The sequence below is a fragment of the Pseudophryne corroboree genome, chromosome 2 (genome assembly GCF_028390025.1).
Source record: "Pseudophryne corroboree isolate aPseCor3 chromosome 2, aPseCor3.hap2, whole genome shotgun sequence".
Lineage (NCBI taxonomy): Eukaryota > Metazoa > Chordata > Amphibia > Anura > Myobatrachidae > Pseudophryne > Pseudophryne corroboree.
This window is the reverse complement of record NC_086445.1, coordinates 345,116,165-345,136,888: the sequence shown is the minus strand read 5'-3', so window position 1 is coordinate 345,136,888 and position 20,724 is coordinate 345,116,165. Positions and strand designations below refer to the sequence as shown.

The 20,724-nt window shown below is 43.3% G+C and overlaps 1 protein-coding gene across 17 annotated transcripts in view; it reads right to left on the bottom strand.

Annotated features, from left to right (window-relative positions):
- Positions 1–2,712: 2,712 nt before the first annotated feature.
- Positions 2,713–20,724, bottom strand: part of MBNL2 (muscleblind like splicing regulator 2) — a 363,660-nt gene continuing 345,648 nt past the window's right edge. For 9 of the 17 annotated variants that reach the window (XM_063953037.1, XM_063953035.1, XM_063953039.1 and 6 more), the window contains 2 exons: positions 13,867–13,927; positions 5,843–5,932 (listed from right to left, as the gene is read on the bottom strand). In XM_063953037.1, the coding sequence (XP_063809107.1) occupies positions 13,874–13,927 (54 nt within the window). In that variant the 3' untranslated portion in view covers positions 5,843–5,932; positions 13,867–13,873. Of the gene's footprint in view, positions 5,933–13,866; positions 13,928–20,724 lie in introns of those variants that run through there. The other 8 variants (XM_063953038.1, XM_063953042.1, XM_063953043.1 and 5 more) reach the window with 3 other exon arrangements.

The window sequence follows — 20,724 nt, the reverse complement described above, 5'->3', positions numbered from 1 at the left end:
TAGCAAAACATATAGAGGTGTGTAGAAAAATCTGTAATGTAGCTGTACATTAGTTACCGCACATTGCCGATAACTCAATACCCCCATGGCATTAAAATAGAAGTGGGCTTTTGTTCTCCAGCAAAAACAGCATGGTGAGATATGATCAGATGTCTAATAAATAAAGGCAGCTAATTCTGAAATATGCTGTAGAAATGTTATACCCTGAACTGCACTTTCTTTAGCAAAGAATGATTTTTCTTAACAATTTTCTGACTATGATAACATGGTCATAGTCTCATATAAACAGGTTAATGATTATGAATCTTTATGAATGTCCAAATGTATCCGATAACCAGAAATAGATGTAGACTGGATGTAAAATGAGCAAATTTATCAAGTATAAACGCATCCTTTATGCCAGTTGGTGAGCATTTTGGACAATTCCAGGGTGGCTGCAACAGGGGTGTCATTAAGAGTTGCCTTTATAATTCAGTAGACCCAGGAGAAGGATACATAAATACTTACATAGGAGGTGATTCAGAGTTGTACAGTCTCTTCATCACTGCTGCACCTTTAGACTCACCAGCGATGCAAATATTTGCTAATGCCGCAGGAAGTGCCTGAGGGTAAAAGATGCCCACTGCTGGCATTGCAGATACGAATGCTGCATCTGCAGACACAGCATCGGATCACCATCGAGACCATCGGTCATCTGAGGAAGCCTAAGGCTTCTCCAAATGGCCGTCTCATCTCTGTAGTTGAGGCCAGTAAATATGTGTTGAAAGATGCAGACACTGACCTTGGCAACCCCCACAAGACGGACCCCATCACCGCCCCATCCCCACACACAAACAGTGCTGTGGCTTAGGAGCACTGAAGGCATGATTCATGTTTGTAAGAAAAGCAAAAAAGCAAGCACCTGGGAAAAACCATGTTGTACTACAAGTGGGGCAGATGTAACATGTGCAGAGAGATTTAGATTTGGGTGGGTTGTATATTTTCTGTGCAGAGTAAATACTTGCTGCTTTTGCATGTAGCCCACAAATGTTAAAACAGCTTTATTTTTTACACTGCAATTTAGATTTCAGGTTGAACACACCCTACCCAAATCTAACTCCCTGCAACATGGTTTTGCCCAGTTGTTTGCCTTTTTTGCTCTGCTTACAAATCAGAATCATGCCCGAACATAATCTTGCACACATATATCTGCACATGCACAGTGCTGTATATGTGTAGATCTCTCACTATCGGAGTTGTACTCAAACTGTTTGCGTACATCTCTGAATCAAGCTCATAGTGTGCGCCACTTATACAGTTACTTTGATTTTGGTGTATAAATCTCACTCTCCTTTGTAGAAAAATACATGTACCATGGACATTCATTTAATAACCCGATGTCCAAACATTTGTTTTAGGAGCACAGATAAATGTAGATCCAAGATGCATGAATATGTCATATATTAAGTAAAATCATTAAAAAAAGAATATATAATGCAGAATATGTGCTTTTAAAAAATGATTTATTCTAAAAAGTCAAATAAAGTCAGGTTTGGGGAGATTTTTTACATAATGATAAAGCACGTCAAATAAGTAGTAAAAAATGAAAACATCAAAAGAAAGAAAAAATAAGAAGCAACATAAGAAAGATGTGGGAGAGAAAATAGTAACCTGTAGCTCTATAAAAAAACAGTTTCATGCTTCGCAGGATGGGGTTTAGCGTTATTTAAATCATTATTTTTCCTGACCAGACTTTGGCTTACTTTTTATCTGTGGTCCTAAAATGAAATGACGGACAGCGGGTGAGGAAAAGGATTTCCAGAGTGCATATACTTCTGTACAAAGGTCAGTGTGATTGACACACCAAAATCAAAGCCACCTGTATAAGTGATGCCCACTTTTATGTATCTTTTTCCAGGGTCAACCAAGATTTAGGGAGCATCCTAATGACATCCCATTGCCTTTGCAACCACTCTAGGACAAGGGTGCAAGACTGTCCAAAGTGCTCACTGAATGGGATAAAGGGTGAGTTTTATACTTGATAAAATGGCTCATTTTAAACCCAGTGCACACATTATATTTTTCCATGTCTGAGATATGAGAACCACTGTACCACACATTCTACTTTGTGAATTGCACAATCACCACAGGACAACGGTGTGAGTTTGTCCAACACCTACTGTACCTACCTCATCAGAGGGACATATGCATAAAACTGGGACTGCTCTGTTTTGTAGAGCTACAATCAACATTCTATTGTAGAACCCAATGAGGCTGATGTAGAGTTGAATGTAATTACTCCCACCTTTGGTCATATTCTGAGCTATACTGTATGCATCTTTGCACCTGGACTGCCCCTATCCTTTCCTTGGATACATAGCTATCATCAGTGTACACCTTTACCAGCCCTATCTTTGCTGCAACAGATCCATCTGAAAATATCTCCGGACAACACTGCACAGCCCACAATTCCATCATCACGCCATTACTGAACATTGCCTAGATAAGTGCACAGGGCTAAGATACGCTCTGCAAACACTTGTATGTTCCAACTCTGCATCGGCCCTAATGACTGTATATGTTATATAGTACATTGGGAAACACGATAGGCTTGCTTTACCTTTCCATATTTGCTGGATCATTATCCAGTGTCGGATATGTCATAGTCAATAGTGTGATGTTTTATCATATGGTCAATGTCTCCATTATAAAAATAAATATGAACAAGAACAATTCCTGCACCAAAATAATTTATTAAACTTTTGCAATATTTTACATCCCCATACAAAGAGAAGACCTTGAAGTAGGACAGTGCAGATGCAAAATGTTGGCATTGTTTTCTTGAGACTTTTGCAACCACATTAATGAAGATCAGTGACAGAGTAAGGTTGGGAATTTTGGTGCTGGTCTTGTTTTCAAGTTATATAAAATACAAACACTATGTCTTCACCAATCCTAGGACATTTAGTTTCTCAAAGGTCCTGTAGTGATGTCAACCACATACAGAGTTTCAGTGCTTTAAAAGTCCATGATGAACCAATATTCATTATAAGAGGCAACAATACTACGGCTTAAGAATTGTAGTATATTGATAAAACATACGGCTGGATATTGATTAGCGAGCACTGTGATTACATATTGGGGTACATTTCTGAAAACTGATGCACAGGTAACCATCCAAAAACTTGTACTATGCATACCAATCACATTTGCTCTTATTTTTCTAAACTGTAATAGACAATGCTGATCTGACATTTTGCATAGTTTTCTGTGCAACAGTTTTGATAAATGTCCTTCACTGTGTTGTTTATAGAACACTTATATGTATGCATCTTGCGATTTAACCAGTTGTGTCCTTCTACTGCTGTACTTTAATAGAAGTATTAAATGCCTTATGTTTTTTTGAAGAGGCTACTTTAATTAGAGGACATTACAAGAACAAAAATACAAAACACAAAAATATCATCCAAAAGTAATTTTTTTAAAATAATAAAATATACATATATATATTTATAAGTAAAAATTAAAACAGAGGGCAACCATTTATATCCTTATAATTTTACACCCCAATTCAAAATGAGATATACTGTATAAGGACTGGGAGTAGTATGATGCTGTAACCTGGAAGTGGTTGGTGAAAAAATATATGTTTTTCTTACAATCACTAATATAAACCTTTATGTTGAAGTATTTATTGTTCAAGCATTTTTCATCTTAATGATTTTCACCGTTGGCAAATTAAGGGTGAAAGATGTGTCAGCTGACCAAAGTAGGGGCTGTTCCAAGTACCCATTAGGTTGGGCATAGCATGCAACTTTGTATCAAACTTGTACGTTCTATTCTTTATATTTATGGTCACTGGCAATGCAATGTTTATTCGTATATACTGTAGGATGTTGTCAACATATGGCTAGCTGGTTGAGGTGACAAAGGTAAATTATGGCTGCTTACTGGAGAAGTCAAGGAACAAATAATGTTAAAACAATTCAAAACATAGTAAAAAATATCAGTATAGAGCATCAACTTTCATATAAGTCAACTTTTTCTTTAAAGATACAGGTTTATAGTGATATAAGCAATATTAAAATACTCCTTTTCAAGTGGATTTTGATATAGTTCTGTCGAGTAATCAGATCTGCTTCTTTAATATAAGAGCAGAAATTAAACATTTTACATATAATACAAAATAAAAAATAAAATAAAAATAAAGGCAGTCTTTTCCTGATTACCAATAATAGAATTACAGCGCCTTCTTTAAGAACAGGCTGTCCACATTAAAAATAGCTTACATTCAACTTTTGAAATTTTCTTAAAATACTGCAATCACTAATATTGTCTTTTTACAAGAGAAAAAAATAACATATTTCTAACACTTAAGTATACTATCCAGGTATAACAGCTGTCCTCTTCTGATATCCATAATTTATCAACAACATACTTAGTGTGACAAATGTGCAACATAGAAACATGAAATATTTGGTACAATAGTGCTTGAAATAAACTTATTAACTAAATTACATAATAAATGTACAGACATTACCATGTAAATCAACTGCCTATTGTAAAAGTAAACATCAAAAATCTGCTTTATCATAGGTATTTTTTTTTTCAGTATGTTTCCTAAGCAACAACTCTTCATAACTTTTCAGACATAAAATATGCTTTAAAACACAATTTTCTTTACTCTTGTGCTGTAATCCTGTTACAACTCTCTTAATCCAATTATAAAAAAGTATAGCACTATAGACCCTGTATACAAGCATCTCTGCGGCAGTCATACTGTAGGTATCTTTCACTGCTGCATGCTGTTGCCTCATGGTCAAGTGTGGGAAGGCCTGTAATGCATTGCTCTGCAGTGTTTTGCAGGTCTCTCAAGCACTTAGCAGGGTCAAAATAAAACTATTTACTACATTTAAAAAATGTAATATGTTATATATAGATTAGAGTCACCCTTATGTTGTGACTGATATATATATTCATTTGTACATTCGATTATCTAAGAAAACTCCTCCTCGGATGCCTTGTCTTCCTGCAATAACCTGGATACCCAACATGCTATATTTTTTAACCTTTGATTGCATTTTTGAAAAGAACATTTGTTGGTAACTGGGAGGTTGGCATCAGTTGCATGCGTTTGTTGTACTGTGGTGAAATTTAGGCACTTTTGCAAAGTCTTGGTTAAAAAACATCATACACTCAAAACTAAAATAAAAATATTCAAGACTTTCTTGTGTATGACAGTCATACTGTGCAAATGATTCCTTTTTTGTCTTTTGTTTTGCTTTTTTTTTTTTTTTTTTATCCCAACTACTGTATTCCAACACAACTGTGTTTTTTCTTTTTATTTCTCTTTTGATACACGGGGCGTGAGACTGTAGGCTTTGAATTTGTGCTTTAACATAAGCTTTGTTTCCATGTTTGAGAATGCTTTTTCTTCTTGGTCTTCTCTACAAAAGGGGGGAACTATATATGGCTAGAATAATGTGTTACAATTCACAATCTAATATGTTATATTCGCCATAAGACAAGAAAACAATCTTTTGTCAATTTTAAATATTTTTCAGCAGTTAAAATATATGAACTGACGGGGCTAATCCCTCTGATTTGGATGTGAACCTAGATAAGACATTATTGTCAAGTGGTAGCCAGGTATACAAAATATTAAAAAGTAAACTTTACCCACTAACATCACAGCTGGTATCAGGTAGTTAACTATTTTATGTTGGAATATATTAAGCATACCATATATATTATCAATGTATAATATAGCAGCACTAGCTTTCTAAGAGTTTGTAGTTTGTCCATTTAGAGAATAAGATCCTTTTTTAGCATGCAGTTTGTGGCAACTCTATAGAGGAGGAGACTGGATAGTATGTACAATATGAATGCTTTGCTATCTTCTGTGAATCTTCCTGCTGCTCTATTCCACTCTTGACCATTATTTCAGTATGATCTGGGAAAGGAAAACATGAGTTTGTAAGTTAGTTCTGGAATCAAAATTGTGGTTAACACAGACGTAGCACGGAAAACACAAAACAGTTGTAGATACTTTAAAATTTATGCAAGATTCAAGGTGCAATGCATTGGTTCTAAACTCTTCTAAATAATATAGTTTAGAGGCTGCCTTAACACAAAAAAATCCAGTTTGAGCAGAATTGTGTAAGTTGAACAAAAATGCAGAATACACTGGCCAAAACGTTGTCCATTGACAACACGCTGCCAGTAGGAGTGAGGATAGCCACCCACAGACTACAGCAGAAGCTGTAGATGATGAAACACGGGTAAATAATATTCTACTTTTTTGTTTAACTTATTAAGAAATTCCTACAAAAACCATGTCATCAGTTTTTGGATGAATTAACCTACAAATAATAAGATTTTACTTACCGATAAATCTATTTCTCGTAGTCCGTAGTGGATGCTGGGACTCCGTAAGGACCATGGGGATATAGCGGCTCCGCAGGAGACAGGGCACAAAATAAAAGCTTAAGGATCAGGTGGTGTGCACTGGCTCCTCCCCCTATGACCCTCCTCCAAGCCTCAGTTAGGATACTGTGCCCGGACGAGCGTACATAATAAGGAAGGATATTGAATCCCGGGTAATACTCATACCAGCCACACCAATCACACCGTACAACTTGTGATCTGAACCCAGTTAACAGTATGATAAACGCAAAGGAGCCTCTGAAAAGATGGCTCACAACAATAATAACCCGAATTTTTGTAACAATAACTATATACAAGTATTGCAGACAATCCGCACTAGGGATGGGCGCCCAGCATCCACTACGGACTACGAGAAATAGATTTATCGGTAAGTAAAATCTTATTTTCTCTGACGTCCTAGTGGATGCTGGGACTCCGTAAGGACCATGGGGATTATACCAAAGCTCCCAAACGGGCGGGAGAGTGCGGATGACTCTGCAGCACCGAATGAGAGAACTCCAGGTCCTCCTCAGCCAGGGTATCAAATTTGTAGAATTTAGCAAACGTGTTTGCCCCTGACCAAGTAGCTGCTCGGCAAAGTTGTAAAGCCGAGACCCCTCGGGCAGCCGCCCAAGATGAGCCCACCTTCCTTGTGGAATGGGCTTTTACTGATTTTGGCTGTGGCAATCCTGCCACAGAATGTGCAAGCTGAATTGTACTACAAATCCAACGAGCAATCGTCTGCTTAGAAGCAGGAGCACCCAGCTTGTTGGGTGCATACAGGATAAACAGCGAGTCAGATTTTCTGACTCCAGCCGTCCTGGAAACATATATTTTCAAGGCCCTGACAACGTCAAGCAACTTAGAGTCCTCTAAGTCCCTGGTAGCCGCAGGTACCACAATAGGTTGGTTCATGTGAAATGCAGAAACCACCTTAGGTAGAAATTGAGGACGAGTCCTCAATTCCGCCCTGTCAGAATGAAATATCAAGTAAGGGCTTTTATATGATAAAGCCGCCAATTCTGACACACGCCTGGCTGAAGCCAAGGCTAACAGCATCGACACCTTCCATGTGAGATATTTTAAGTCCACAGTGGAAAGTGGTTCAAACCAATGTGACTTTAGAAAACTCAACACCACATTGAGATCCCAAGGTGCCACTGGAGGCACAAAAGGAGGCTGTATGTGCAGCACCCCTTTTACAAATGTCTGAACTTCAGGTACTGAAGCCAGTTCTTTCTGGAAGAAAATCGACAGGGCCGAAATTTGAACCTTAATGGACCCTAATTTTAGGCCCATAGACAGTCCTGTTTGCAGGAAATGAAGGAAACGACCCAGTTGAAATTCCTCTGTAGGGGCCTTCTTGGCCTCACACCACGCAACATATTTACGCCAAATGCGGTGATAATGTTTTGCGGTTACGTCCTTCCTGGCTTTGACCAGAGTAGGGATGACTTCTTCTGGAATGCCTTTTTCCCTCAGGATTCGGCGTTCAACCGCCATGCCGTCAAACGCAGCCGCGGTAAGTCTTGGAACAGACAAGGCCCCTGCAGTAGCAGGTCCTTTCTTAGAGGTAGAGGCCACGGTTCGTCCGTGAGCATCTCTTGAAGTTCCGGGTACCAAGTCCGTCTTGGCCAATCCGGAACCACGAGTATAGTTCTTACTCCTCTCCTTCTTATGATTCTCAGTACTTTTGGTATGAGAGGCAGAGGAGGGAACACATACACTGACTGGTACACCCACGGCGTTACCAGAGCGTCCACTGCTATTGCCTGAGGGTCCCTTGACCTGGCGCAATATCTGTCCAGTTTTTTGTTTAGACGTGACGCCATCATGTCCACCTTTGGTTTTTCCCAACGGTTTACAATCAGGTGGAAGACTTCTGGGTGAAGTCCCCACTCTCCCGGGTGAAGGTCGTGTCTGCTGAGGAAGTCTGCTTCCCAGTTGTCCACTCCCGGAATGAATACTGCTGACAGTGCTATCACATGATTTTCCGCCCAGCGAAGAATCCTTGCAGCTTCTGCCATTGCCCTCCTGCTTCTCGTGCCGCCCTGTCTGTTTACGTGGGCGACTGACGTGATGTTGTCCGATTGGATCAACACCGCCTGACCCTGAAGCAGAGGTTTTGCTTGACTTAGGGCATTGTAAATGGCCCTTAGTTCCAGAATGTTTATATGAAGAGACGTTTCCAAGCTTGACCACAGGCCCTGGAAATTCCTTCCCTGTGTGACTGCTCCCCAGCCTCTCAGGCTGGCATCCGTGGTTACCAGGATCCAATCCTGAATGCCAAATCTGCGGCCCTCTAGTAGATGAGCACTCTGCAGCCACCACAGGAGAGACACCCTTGTCCTTGGCGACAGGGTTATCCGCTGATGCATCTGCAGATGCGATCCGGACCATTTGTCCAGTAGATCCCACTGAAATGTTCTTGCATGGAATCTTCCGAATGGAATCGCTTCGTAAGAAGCCACCATTTTCCCCAGGACCCTCGTGCACTGATGCACTGAGACCTGTCCTGGTTTTAGGAGGTTCCTGACTAGCTCGGATAACTCCCTGGCCTTCTCCTCCGGGAGAAACACCTTCTTCTGGACTGTGTCCAGAATCATTCCTAGGAACAGTAGACGTGTCGTTGGAATCAGCTGCGATTTTGGAATATTTAGAATCCACCCGTGCTGACGTAACACTACCTGAGATAGTGCTACTCCGACTTCTAACTGTTCCCTGGATCTTGCCCTTATCAGGAGATCGTCCAAGTAAGGGATAATTGAAATGCCTTTTCTTCGTAGAAGAATCATCATTTCGGCCATTACCTTGGTAAAGACCCGAGGTGCCGTGGACAATCCAAACGGCAGCGTCTGAAACTGATAATGACAGTTTTGTACTACAAACCTGAGGTACCCTTGGTGAGAAGGGTATATCGGGACGTGGAGATAAGCATCTTTGATGTCCAGAGACACCATATAGTCCCCTTCTTCCAGGTTCGCTATCACTGCTCTGAGTGACTCCATCTTGAATTTGAACCTTTTTATGTAAGTGTTCAAGGATTTCAGATTTAAAATTGGTCTCACCGAGCCGTCCGGCTTCGGTACCACAAACAGCGTGGAATAATACCCCTTTCCTTGTTGCAGGAGGGGTACCTTGATTATCACCTGCTGGGAATACAGCTTGTGAATGGCTTCTAGAACTGCCTCCCTGTCGGAGGGAGACTTTGGTAAAGCAGACTTCAGGAAACGATGAGGGGGAAACGCCTCGAATTCCAGTTTGTACCCCTGCGATACTACCTGTAGAATCCAGGGATCTACTTGCGAGTGAGCCCACTGCGCGTTGAAATTTTTGAGACGGGCCCCCACCATATCTGAGTCTGCTTGTAAAGCCCCAGCGTCATGCTGAAGACTTGGCAGAAGCAGGGGAGGGCTTCTGCTCTTGGGAAGCGGCTGCATGGTGCAGTCTTTTTCCTCTTCCTCTGCCCCGGGGCAGAAAGGAGTGGCCTTTTGCTCGCTTGTACTTATGGGAACGAAAGGACTGAGATTGAAAAGACGGTGTCTTTTTCTGCTGATGTGGAGTGACCTGGGGTAAAAAGGTGGATTTTCCAGCCGTTGCCGTGGCCACCAGGTCCGATAGACCAGCCCCAAATAACTCCTCCCCTTTATACGGCAATACTTCCATGTGCCGTTTGGAATCCGCATCCCCTGACCACTGTCGCGTCCACAACGCTCTTCTGGCAGAGATGGACATAGCACTTACTCTTGATGCCAGGGTGCAAATATCCCTCTGTGCATCACGCATATATAATAATGCATCCTTTAAATGTTCTATAGTTAACAAAATATTGTCCCTATCCAGGGTATCAATATTCTCAGTCAGGGAATCCGACCATGCGACTCCAGCACTGCACATCCAGGCTGAGGCGATTGCTGGTCGCAGTATAACACCAGTATGTGTGTATATACTTTTTAGGATATTTTCCAGCCTTCTATCAGCTGGTTCTTTGAGGGTAGCCGTATCAGGAGACGGTAACGCTACTTGTTTAGATAAACGTGTGAGCGCCTTATCTACCCTAGGGGGTGTTTCCCAACGCGCCCTAACCTCTGGCGGGAAAGGATATAATGCTAATAATTTTTTAGAAATTAGCTGTTTTTTATCGGGAGAAACCCACGCTTTTTCACACACCTCATTTATTTCCTCTGACTCAGGAAAAAATATTGGTAGTTTTTTCTCACCCCACATAATACCCTTCTTTGTGGTACTTGTAGTGTCAGAAAGGTTCAATGCCTCTTTCATTGCCGTGATCATGTAACGTGTGGCCCTACTGGACATTACGTTTGTCTCGTCACCGTCGACACTAGACTCAGTATCTGTGTCAGGGTCTGTGTCGACCCACTGAGGTAACGGGCGTTTTAGCGCCCCTGACGGTGTCTGAGACGCCTGGACAGGCACTAACTGATTTGCCGGCTGTCTCATGTCGTCAACAGTTTTTTGCAAATTGCTGACATTATCACTTAATTGTTTAAATACAATCATCCAGTCAGGAGTCGACTCCCTAGGGGGTGACATCACCAACGCAGGCAACTGCTCCGCCTCCACATAATTTTCCTCCTCATACATGTCGACACACGCGTACCGACACACAGCACACACACACCGGGAATGCTCTGATAGAGGACAGGACCCCACTTAGCCCTTTGGAGAGACAGAGGGAGAGTCTGCCAGCACACACCCAGCGCTATATATATATATACACAGGGATAACCTTATATAAGTGTTATTCCCTTATAGCTGCTGTTAATTATTGTTATTTGCTGCCAACAATGCCCCCCCTTCTCTTTTTTACCCTGATTCTGAAGCAGGACTGCAGGGGAGAGTCAGGGAGCCGTCCTTCCAGCGGAGCTGTGAGGGAAAATGGCGCTTGTGTGCTGAGGAGATAGGCTCCGCCCCTTCACGACGTCCTTATCTCCCGCTTTTTTGTGTAAAATGGCAGGGGATTAAAATACATCCATATAGCCCAGGAGCTATATGTGATGTATTCTGTTTTGCCACCTAAGGTATTCTGTTATATTGCGTCTCAGGGCGCTCCCCCTCCAGCGCCCTGCACCCTCAGTGACCGGAGTGTGAAGTGTGCTGAGAGCAATGGCGCACAGCTGCGGTGCTGTGCGCTACCTTAGTCTGAAGACAGGATGTCTTCTGCCGCCGATTTCACCGGACCTCTTCGTCTCTTCTGGCTCTGTAAGGGGGACGGCGGCGCGGCTCCGGTGACCCATCCAGGCTGAACCTGTGATCGTCCCTCTGGAGCTAGTGTCCAGTAGCCTAAGAAACCCGATCCACTCTGCACTCAGGTGAGTCCGTTTCTTCTCCCCTTAGTCCCACGATGCAGTGAGCCTGTTGCCAGCAGGACTCACTGAAAATAAAAAAAAAACCTAACTAAACTTTTATTCTAAGCAGCTCAGGAGAGCCACCTAGATTGCACCCTTCTCGGCCGGGCACAAAAATCTAACTGAGGCTTGGAGGAGGGTCATAGGGGGAGGAGCCAGTGCACACCACCTGATCCTTAAGCTTTTATTTTGTGCCCTGTCTCCTGCGGAGCCGCTATATCCCCATGGTCCTTACGGAGTCCCAGCATCCACTAGGACGTCAGAGAAATGGGGTGATTCAATTCCAGCAGATATTGGAGCAATTGATGCAAAGTGTTGACGGACCGGTGTTTACCACTGATAACGGTAGCACATCATCACTCCAAAGTCACAACAATATCACGCATTTTACCTTGCTCCCCCACAGAGTTGCACAGGAAGCTGCGTGATGCTGGGCTCCGTAATACAGGTGATGTACACATTGCACATCTGCTGTATATCATGTTACTGAATCACCCCCCAGAGTGTAGATAGCTGTTTTGGGGGCTCTACATTTATGTTTATAGCCTTTTAACTAGAACGACTTCATTATGAGTATTGGCCATAACTTGTCTGAGTGATGTCACTGGTTCCTGCTGAACTAATCGGCAACATCCTCTAGATGGGATGCGGTCAGGATCCAGGCACTGCTCGCAATACCAACACCGGGACCCCGACATGGATTACAATGCCGGCGACGGTATTTTGAATGAGGAACTGCTGCAACTTAGGAGAGGTAAGCCACGGGGGGGGGGGGTTGGTTTAGGCTGCGGGGGGAGGGTTAGGGTTACGCTGAGGGGGTAGGAGGGTTAGGTTTAGGCTGTGGTGAGGAGGGTTAGGGTTAGGCTGCGAGTCGGGGAGGGCTAGGTTTAGGCTGTGGGAAGGGAGGGTTAGGGGGATTAGGGTTAGTTACCTCACTATTTAGGTGTTGGGATTCCCAGCGCTGGGATGCTGCAATCTGTATTACGATATCCCGCCCACCGGGATATCGTATGTATTCCCTCTTGATGGCAGCTATTTTGTAGGAAGAACCAATATTAAAGATAATGAAACCCAATTCAGTAGGTACCAATGACATTAATGAGGAACTTTATGGCCAATATTCATGATGAAATGCATTTGATAGGAAATAATTACTATACTAATAGACCAATAAAGGAAAGACATTTAGACAAATTTACAATACAGTTATGCAGCCAAGGATCCAGACTTTTAGCATAGGATTAAGGGGTGTATTCATGAAGCAGTGAAAACAGTGGAGAATTGAGCCTGTGGAGAAGTTGTCCATGGCAACCAATCAGCTGCTCTGTACAATTGTATAGCATGCAAATTATAAATGTTACTTCCATGCTGATTGGTTGCCATTGGCAACTTCTCCACTAGCTCACTTCTCTACACTTTTCACTGCTTCATGAATAGACCCCTAAATATGTTTTGTAGACTGGGCTTTCCCAGACTTCAAACCTTGACTGCATAGCAATGTGTCTTTTGTTCTAGTACTGTTGTTGTTTATCAAATTTACTATTATGTATCAATTCTGTCAGTACTACATACGGTAAAGCATACTCGGTTAACATTACTGGATTGTAAAGAGATTTATACAATTCACAATCAAGTGGCAGGGATATATTGGCCAATGCTTGTTTCATTTTGATTTGTCAGTGTAATAAATCTGCATTATAACAATATGTATAACTATCATCTATCCTGTTCTCACCCTTTGCAGTAGCTCTATATTGTAAGTCTACAAATTAAGGTGCAGTTGTCTCCAACAGATACAGTATAGCTTGTTATAAAAATGTACTACAAGAGCTGGAGATTACAAATATGCAATTATGTAGCTAAAATGAACATACTTAGGTGTAAATGGATGGAACTAGTAATGAAATATGTCGTTGTTAACATAGTGCCCTGCTTGGGATCCAGTACACCTTGTGTATTGTAATTTACACCTGTGTAATAACAGTTGTTTTTTTTTTGTTACTTATTTGGTAGGGATCTTTGTTTTTCAGCCTTCTTCAGCTGTTGAAGTGTTACTGAGTGTGAACATATGGGTCCCTTATAGCTTACTCACTTAATTATTACTGTGAAAACATTTCCAACTTGTGATTCATGTTGTAAATCCATTGTTCAAGCTGTTGTAGTATGGAACATCCAGGGAAAAGACATTAATTACATAAGGTGATGTAATGCATTCACATTAACAAGGAGAAGCATTAAGCATTGGAACACTTGCAGGAGGTGGTGTGGGGTAGGTCTAGTGAGACAGCAGGTTTATTCCCATGTGATTTAAAGCTACAATGGCAGCTATGACAACATTAAATATTGGGCTAACTACATCACAGTACAGTGCCAGGAGATTAGAAGTGCTCCTGAATGAACACAACAGCAGGCAGATTACTTTATTTGGAGGTACAGTACAGATTATCTCAGTATGTTACCCATATTTAATCAGGAGAAATAAAAAAACAAAATGAATACCCTTCTGGGGATCTCTTACTCTCCTAGTAGAGAATGCAAGCACAGAAATTAAAGAGCAGAATGCCTACAAGGAGACAAGGGGAATTGAAAGCACACAGAAAGCAGAGCCGTGTTAGCAAGTATTGAAAAAGTACATTTTGTGTTTGTTCAAACATGTATAACGTACGTACATGCATTAAGATTTATCCAAATCATAAGTCCTAGTATTCATACTGTAGCTACTTGTACATCAGCATCAGCATAATTACAAGTAAACTTTTCATACATGTAGCATTTTCCATCACTGTCTTTAGGGCACTGGTTCTTAAAGAAATCAAACCTGGATGTGCATGCACTGAGGCTGCCTTGTGCTTCTAATACTGTCCCATAATAGAGCTCAGGCAATGAATCACCATCCCAAATACAGGATCCGTTGTCTGTGCCCATTCCCTAAGCTTTGCTGAAGCCTGTATGATATTGGTAGAGAATCTCCAGACACTGGATCAGGGCAGGAAGTACAAGTAGCCAACCAGTGACAAATGTAACGTTATATCAATTACCCGCCGTCATTTACCATGGGTAATTGCTTCACCAGAGGCTATACAATTAGCCCCCATAAGCCTGCGCGAGCAGCGGCTTATCAGGGATTTTGCAGCACCGTTGCTGCGGCCATTGAGAACACACAGATTTCACTGAACCTGTGTTTTTGTGAGAACATTTTTTTTTTTATGGGCAATCTAATTGGATTGTCTGTAAAAAAAATATATTGGAAAAACATTGCAAAAAATAGAGAATAATTTGCTTTGTATGCACCCGATGATTTATTGTGGGTAATTTGATACCCCCCTTTATATCAGGTCCAACCAGGCATCTCTGCCTGCTGGGGTATTAATAGCTACTACCAACCTTTTCTTTTGAGATCCTCAACTACTTCTTTGATCAGTGTGATAACGTGTTAGCTTAATATACAAAATCAGATTGAATGATGACTAAAGGCCCATATACACGGAGAGATGTGTGCTGAGCGAACCGCTCAGCACACATCTCTCCCGCCGCTCAGCACAGCGCGATGTGTGCTGAGCGATGCGGGGGAGGACGGGGGACCGTTCATTTCACCCAGCGGGTGAAATGAGCGACGTGCTAGATTGAGATTGCATGCAGGCTCAATCTAGCACCGGCGATAGCGATGTGCGGGGCCGCGCATTGCTATCGCTGAGGGGGGTTCACACGAGTGATCTGTGCTTAAAATCTAAGCAATCTAGTCAGATTGCTTAGATTTTAAGCATGGATCTCTCCGTGAGTACCCCCCTTTAACAGATTTATGTAAATGGGGTAATTTCAGGAGCTACTAATTCAGGAGCATGGTGTGGTAATGTAATGTGTGCGAGGGCACAATGCTAATCAAGATGTGTGGTTATCATTTAGGCCATACAACCAGATCGCATTGCATGTAGGGACTTCATAATGTAAAAAGAAAAAAACAAAACATTGCTTTGTTACAAGCTTTATATGTGAAACAGTAAAACTGAGCAGGATGGTTTTTTACCTCATCACAAAATTGTGGCATGCTAATGAGAAACGGAAAAATGTTCTCTGTACATCAACTGCCATTCTGTGTTCTGCACAATTTAAATTTTCATTGCAGTGTCACCGAAATAAAATTGTTAATCAAAAATAAATAAACATAACTTATGTTTATATTTACTGTATATAACTTATAATAAGAATTTACTTACCGATAATTCTATTTCTCGGAGTCCGTAGTGGATGCTGGGGTTCCTGAAAGGACCATGGGGAATAGCGGCTCCGCAGGAGACAGGGCACAAAAGTAAAGCTTTTACAGGTCAGGTGGTGTGTACTGGCTCCTCCCCCTATGACCCTCCTCCAGACTCCAGTTAGGTACTGTGCCCGGACGAGCGTACACAATAAGGGAGGATTTTGAATCCCGGGTAAGACTCATACCAGCCACACCAATCACACCGTACAACTTGTGATCTAAACCCAGTTAACAGTATGATAACAGAGGAGCCTCTGAAAGATGGCTTCCTAAACAATAACCCGAATTAGTTAACAATAACTATGTACAAGTATTGCAGATAATCCGCACTTGGGATGGGCGCCCAGCATCCACTACGGACTCCGAGAAATAGAATTATCGGTAAGTAAATTCTTATTTTCTCTATCGTCCTAAGTGGATGCTGGGGTTCCTGAAAGGACCATGGGGATTATACCAAAGCTCCCAAACGGGCGGGAGAGTGCGGATGACTCTGCAGCACCGAATGAGAGAACTCCAGGTCCTCCTTTGCCAGGGTATCAAATTTGTAAAAATTTACAAACGTGTTCTCCCCTGACCACGTAGCTTCTCGGCAGAGTTGTAATGCCGAGACCCCTCGGGCAGCCGCCCAAGATGAGCCCACCTTCCTTGCGGAATGGGCCTTAACAGATTTAGGCTGTGGCAGGCCTGCCACAGAATGTACAAGTTGAATTTTGTTACAAATCCAACGAGCAATCGACTGCTTAGAAGCAGGTGCACCCAACTTGTTGGGTGCATACAGTATAAACAGCGAGTCAGATTTTCTGACTCCAGCCGTCCTTTAAATGTATATTTTTAAGGCTCTGACAACGTCCAACAACTTGGAGTCCTTCAAGTCGTCTGTAGCCGCAGGCACTACAATAGGCTGGTTCAGGTGAAACGCTGATACCACCTTAGGGAGAAAATGCGGACGCGTCCGCAGCTCTGCCCTATGTCGAATGGAAAATTAAATAAGGGCTTTTATAAAACAAAGCCGCCAGTTCAGATACTCTCCCGGCCGAAGCCAGGGCCAGTAACATAGTCACTTTCCATGTGAGATATTTCAAATCCACATTCTTTAGTGGTTCAAACCAATTGGATTTGAGGAAATCTAAAACTACATTTAGATCCCACGGTGCCACCTTAGGCACCACAGGAGGCTGTATATGCAGTACTCCTTTGATAAAAATCTGGACCTCAGGGACTGAGGCCAATTCTTTTTGGAAGAATATTGATAGGGCCGAAATTTGAACCTTAATAGATCCCAATTTGAGACCCATAGACAATCCTGATTGCAGGAAATGTAGGAAAACGACCCAGTTGAAATTCCTCCATCGGAGCACTCCGCTGCTCGCACCACGCAACATATTTTCGCCAAATACGGCGATAATGCTTCGCGGTGACTTCCTTCCTTGCCTTTATCAAGGTAGGAATGACTTCTTCTGGAATGCCTTTTCCTTTTAGGATCTGGCATTCAAACGCCATGCCGTCAAACGCAGCCGCGGTAATTCTTGAAAAAGACAAGTACCCTGCTGAAGCAGGTCCCTTCTCAGAAGTAGAGGCCACGGATCGTCCGTGACCATCTCTTGAAGTTCCGGGTACCAAGTCCTTCTTGGCCAATCCGGAGCCACTAGTCTTACTCCTCTTTGCCGTATAATCCTCAATACCTTTGGTATGAGAGGCAGAGGAGGAAACACATATACCGACTGGTACACCCAAGGTGTTACCAGCGCGTCCACAGCTATTGCCTGCGGATCTCTTGACCTGGCGCAATACCTGTCCAGTGTTTTGTTGAGGCGAGACGCCATCATGTCCACCATTGGTTTTACCCAACGGTTTAATAGCATGTGGAAAACTTCTGGATGAAGTCCCCACTCTCCCGGGTGAAGGTCGTGTCTGCTGAGGAAGTCTGCTTCCCAGTTGTCCACGCCCGGGATGAATACTGCTGACAGTGCTATCACGTGATTCTCCGCCCAGCGAAGGATCCTGGCAGCTTCTGCCATTGCCCTCCTGCTTCTTGTGCCGCCCTGTCTGTTTACATGGGCGACTGCCGTGATGTTGTCCGACTGGATCAACACCGGTCTTCCTTGAAGCAGAGGTTCCGCCTGGCTTAGAGCATTGTAGATTGCTCTTAGTTCCAGAATGCTTATGTGAAGAGACTTTTTCAGGCTCGACCACACTCCCTGGAAATTTCTTCCCTGTGTGACTGCTCCCCAGCCTCTCAGGCTGGCCTCCGTGGTCACCAGGATCCAATCCTGCATGCCGAATCTGCGGCCCTCCAATAGATGAGCCTCCTGCAACCACCACAGAAGGGATACCCTTGTCCTCGGCGACAGGGTTATCCGCAGGTGCATCTGAAGATGCGACCCTGACCATTTGTCCAACAGATCCCTTTGCATGGAATCTGCCGAAAGGGATTGCTTCGTAAGAAGCTACCATTTTTTCCCAGGACTCTTGTGCATTGATGTACAGACACCTTTCCTGGTTTTAGGAGGTTCCTGACCAGGTCAGATAACTCCTTGGCTTTTTCTTCGGGAAGAAAAACCTTTTTCTGAACTGTGTCCAGAATCATCCCCAGGAACAGCAGACGAGTTGTCGGCATTAATTGGGATTTTGGAATATTCAGAATCCATCCGTGCTGCTTTAGCACCTCTTGAGATAGTGCTAAACCCATCTCTAGCTGTTCTCTGGACCTTGCCCTTATTAGGAGATCGTCCAAGTATGGGATAATTAATACGCCTTTTCTTCGAAGAAGAAATATTATCTCGGCCATTACCTTTGTAAAGACCCGAGGTGCCGTGGACAAACCAAACGGCAGCGTCTGAAACTGATAGTGACAGTTTTGTACAACGAACCTGAGGTACCCCTGGTGTGAGGGGTAATTGGAACGTGGAGATACGCATCCTTGATGTCCAAGGATACCATAAAGTCCCCTTCTTCCAGGTTCGCTATCACTGCTCTGAGTGACTCCATCTTGAACTTGGACTTCTTTATGTACAGGTTCAAGGACTTCAGATTTAGAATAGGCCTTACCGAGCCATCCGGCTTCGGTACCACAAAAAGAGTGGAATAATACCCCTTCCCTTGTTGTAGAAGAGGTACCTTGACTATCACCTGCTGAGAATACAGCTTGTGAATGGCTTCCAAAACCGTCTCCCTTTCTGAGGGGGACGTTGGTAAAGCAGACTTCAGGAAACGGCGAGGTGGCTCTGTCTCTAATTTCAACCTGTACCCCTGAGATATTATCTGCAGGATCCAGGGATTTACCTGCGAGTGAGCCCACTGCGCGCTGTAATTCTTGAGACGACCGCCTACCGCCCCCGAGTCCGCTTGCGAAGCCCCAGCGTCATGCTGAGGCTTTTGTAGAAGCCGGGGAGGGCTTCTGTTCCTGGGAAGGAGCTGCCTGTTGCTGTCTCTTCCCTCGTCCTCTGCCTCGTGGCAGATATGAATAGCCCTTTGCTCTCTTATTTTTAAAGGAACGAAAGGGCTGCGTTGAAAGGTCGGTGCCTTTTTCAGTTGGGGAGTGACTTGAGGTAGAAAGGTGGATTTCCCGGCCGTAGCCGTGGCCACCAAATCCGATAGACCGACCCCAAATAACTCCTCTACGCATCGCCTGTCCACTGTCGTGTCCATAAAGCTCTTCTGGCCGAAATGGACATAGCACTTACCCGTGATGCCAGTGTGCAGATATCTCTCTGTGCATCACGCATATAAAGAAATGCATCCTTTATTTGTTCTAACGACAGTAAAATATTGTCCCTGTCCAGGGTATCAATATTTTCGATCAGGGACTCTGACCAAACTACCCCAGCACTGCACATCCAGGCAGTCGCAATAGCTGGTCGTAGTATAACACCTGCATGTGTGTATATACCTTTTTGGATATTTTCCATCCTCCTATCTGATGGATCTTTAAGTGCGGCCGTCTCAGGAGAGGGTAACGCCACTTGTTTTGATGAGCGTGTTAGCGCTTTGTCCACCCTAGGAGGTGTTTCCCAGCGCTCCCTAACCTCTGGCGGGAAAGGGTATAAAGCCAATAACTTCTTTGAAATTAGCAGTTTTTTATCGGGGCACCCCACGCTTCATCACACACGTCATTTAATTCTTCTGATTCGGTAAAAACTACTGGTAGTTTTTTCACACCCCACATAATACCCTGTTTAGTGGTACCTGTAGTATCAGCTAAATGTAACATCTCCTTTATTGCCAAAATCATATAACGTGTGGCCCTACTGGAAAATACGGTTGATTCGTCACCTTCACCACCGGAATCAGTGCCTGTGTCTGGGTCTGTGTCGACCGACTGAGGCAAGGGGCGTTTTACAGCCCCTGACGGTGTTTGAGGCGCCTGGACAGGCACTAATTGAGTGTCCGGCCGCCTCATGTCGGCAAACGACTGCTTAAGCGAGTTGACGCTATCCCGTAATTCCACAAATAAAGGCATCCATTCTGGTGTCGACCCCCTAGAAGGTGACATCCTCATATTTGGCAATTGCTCCGCCTCCACACCAATAACGTCCTCATACATGTCGACACACACGTACTGACACACAGCAGACACACAGGGAATGCTCTATACGAAGACAGGACCCACTAGCCCTTTGGGGAGACAGAGGGAGAGTCTGCCAGCACACACCAAAAAGCGCTATATATGACAGGGATAGCCTTATGATTAAGTGC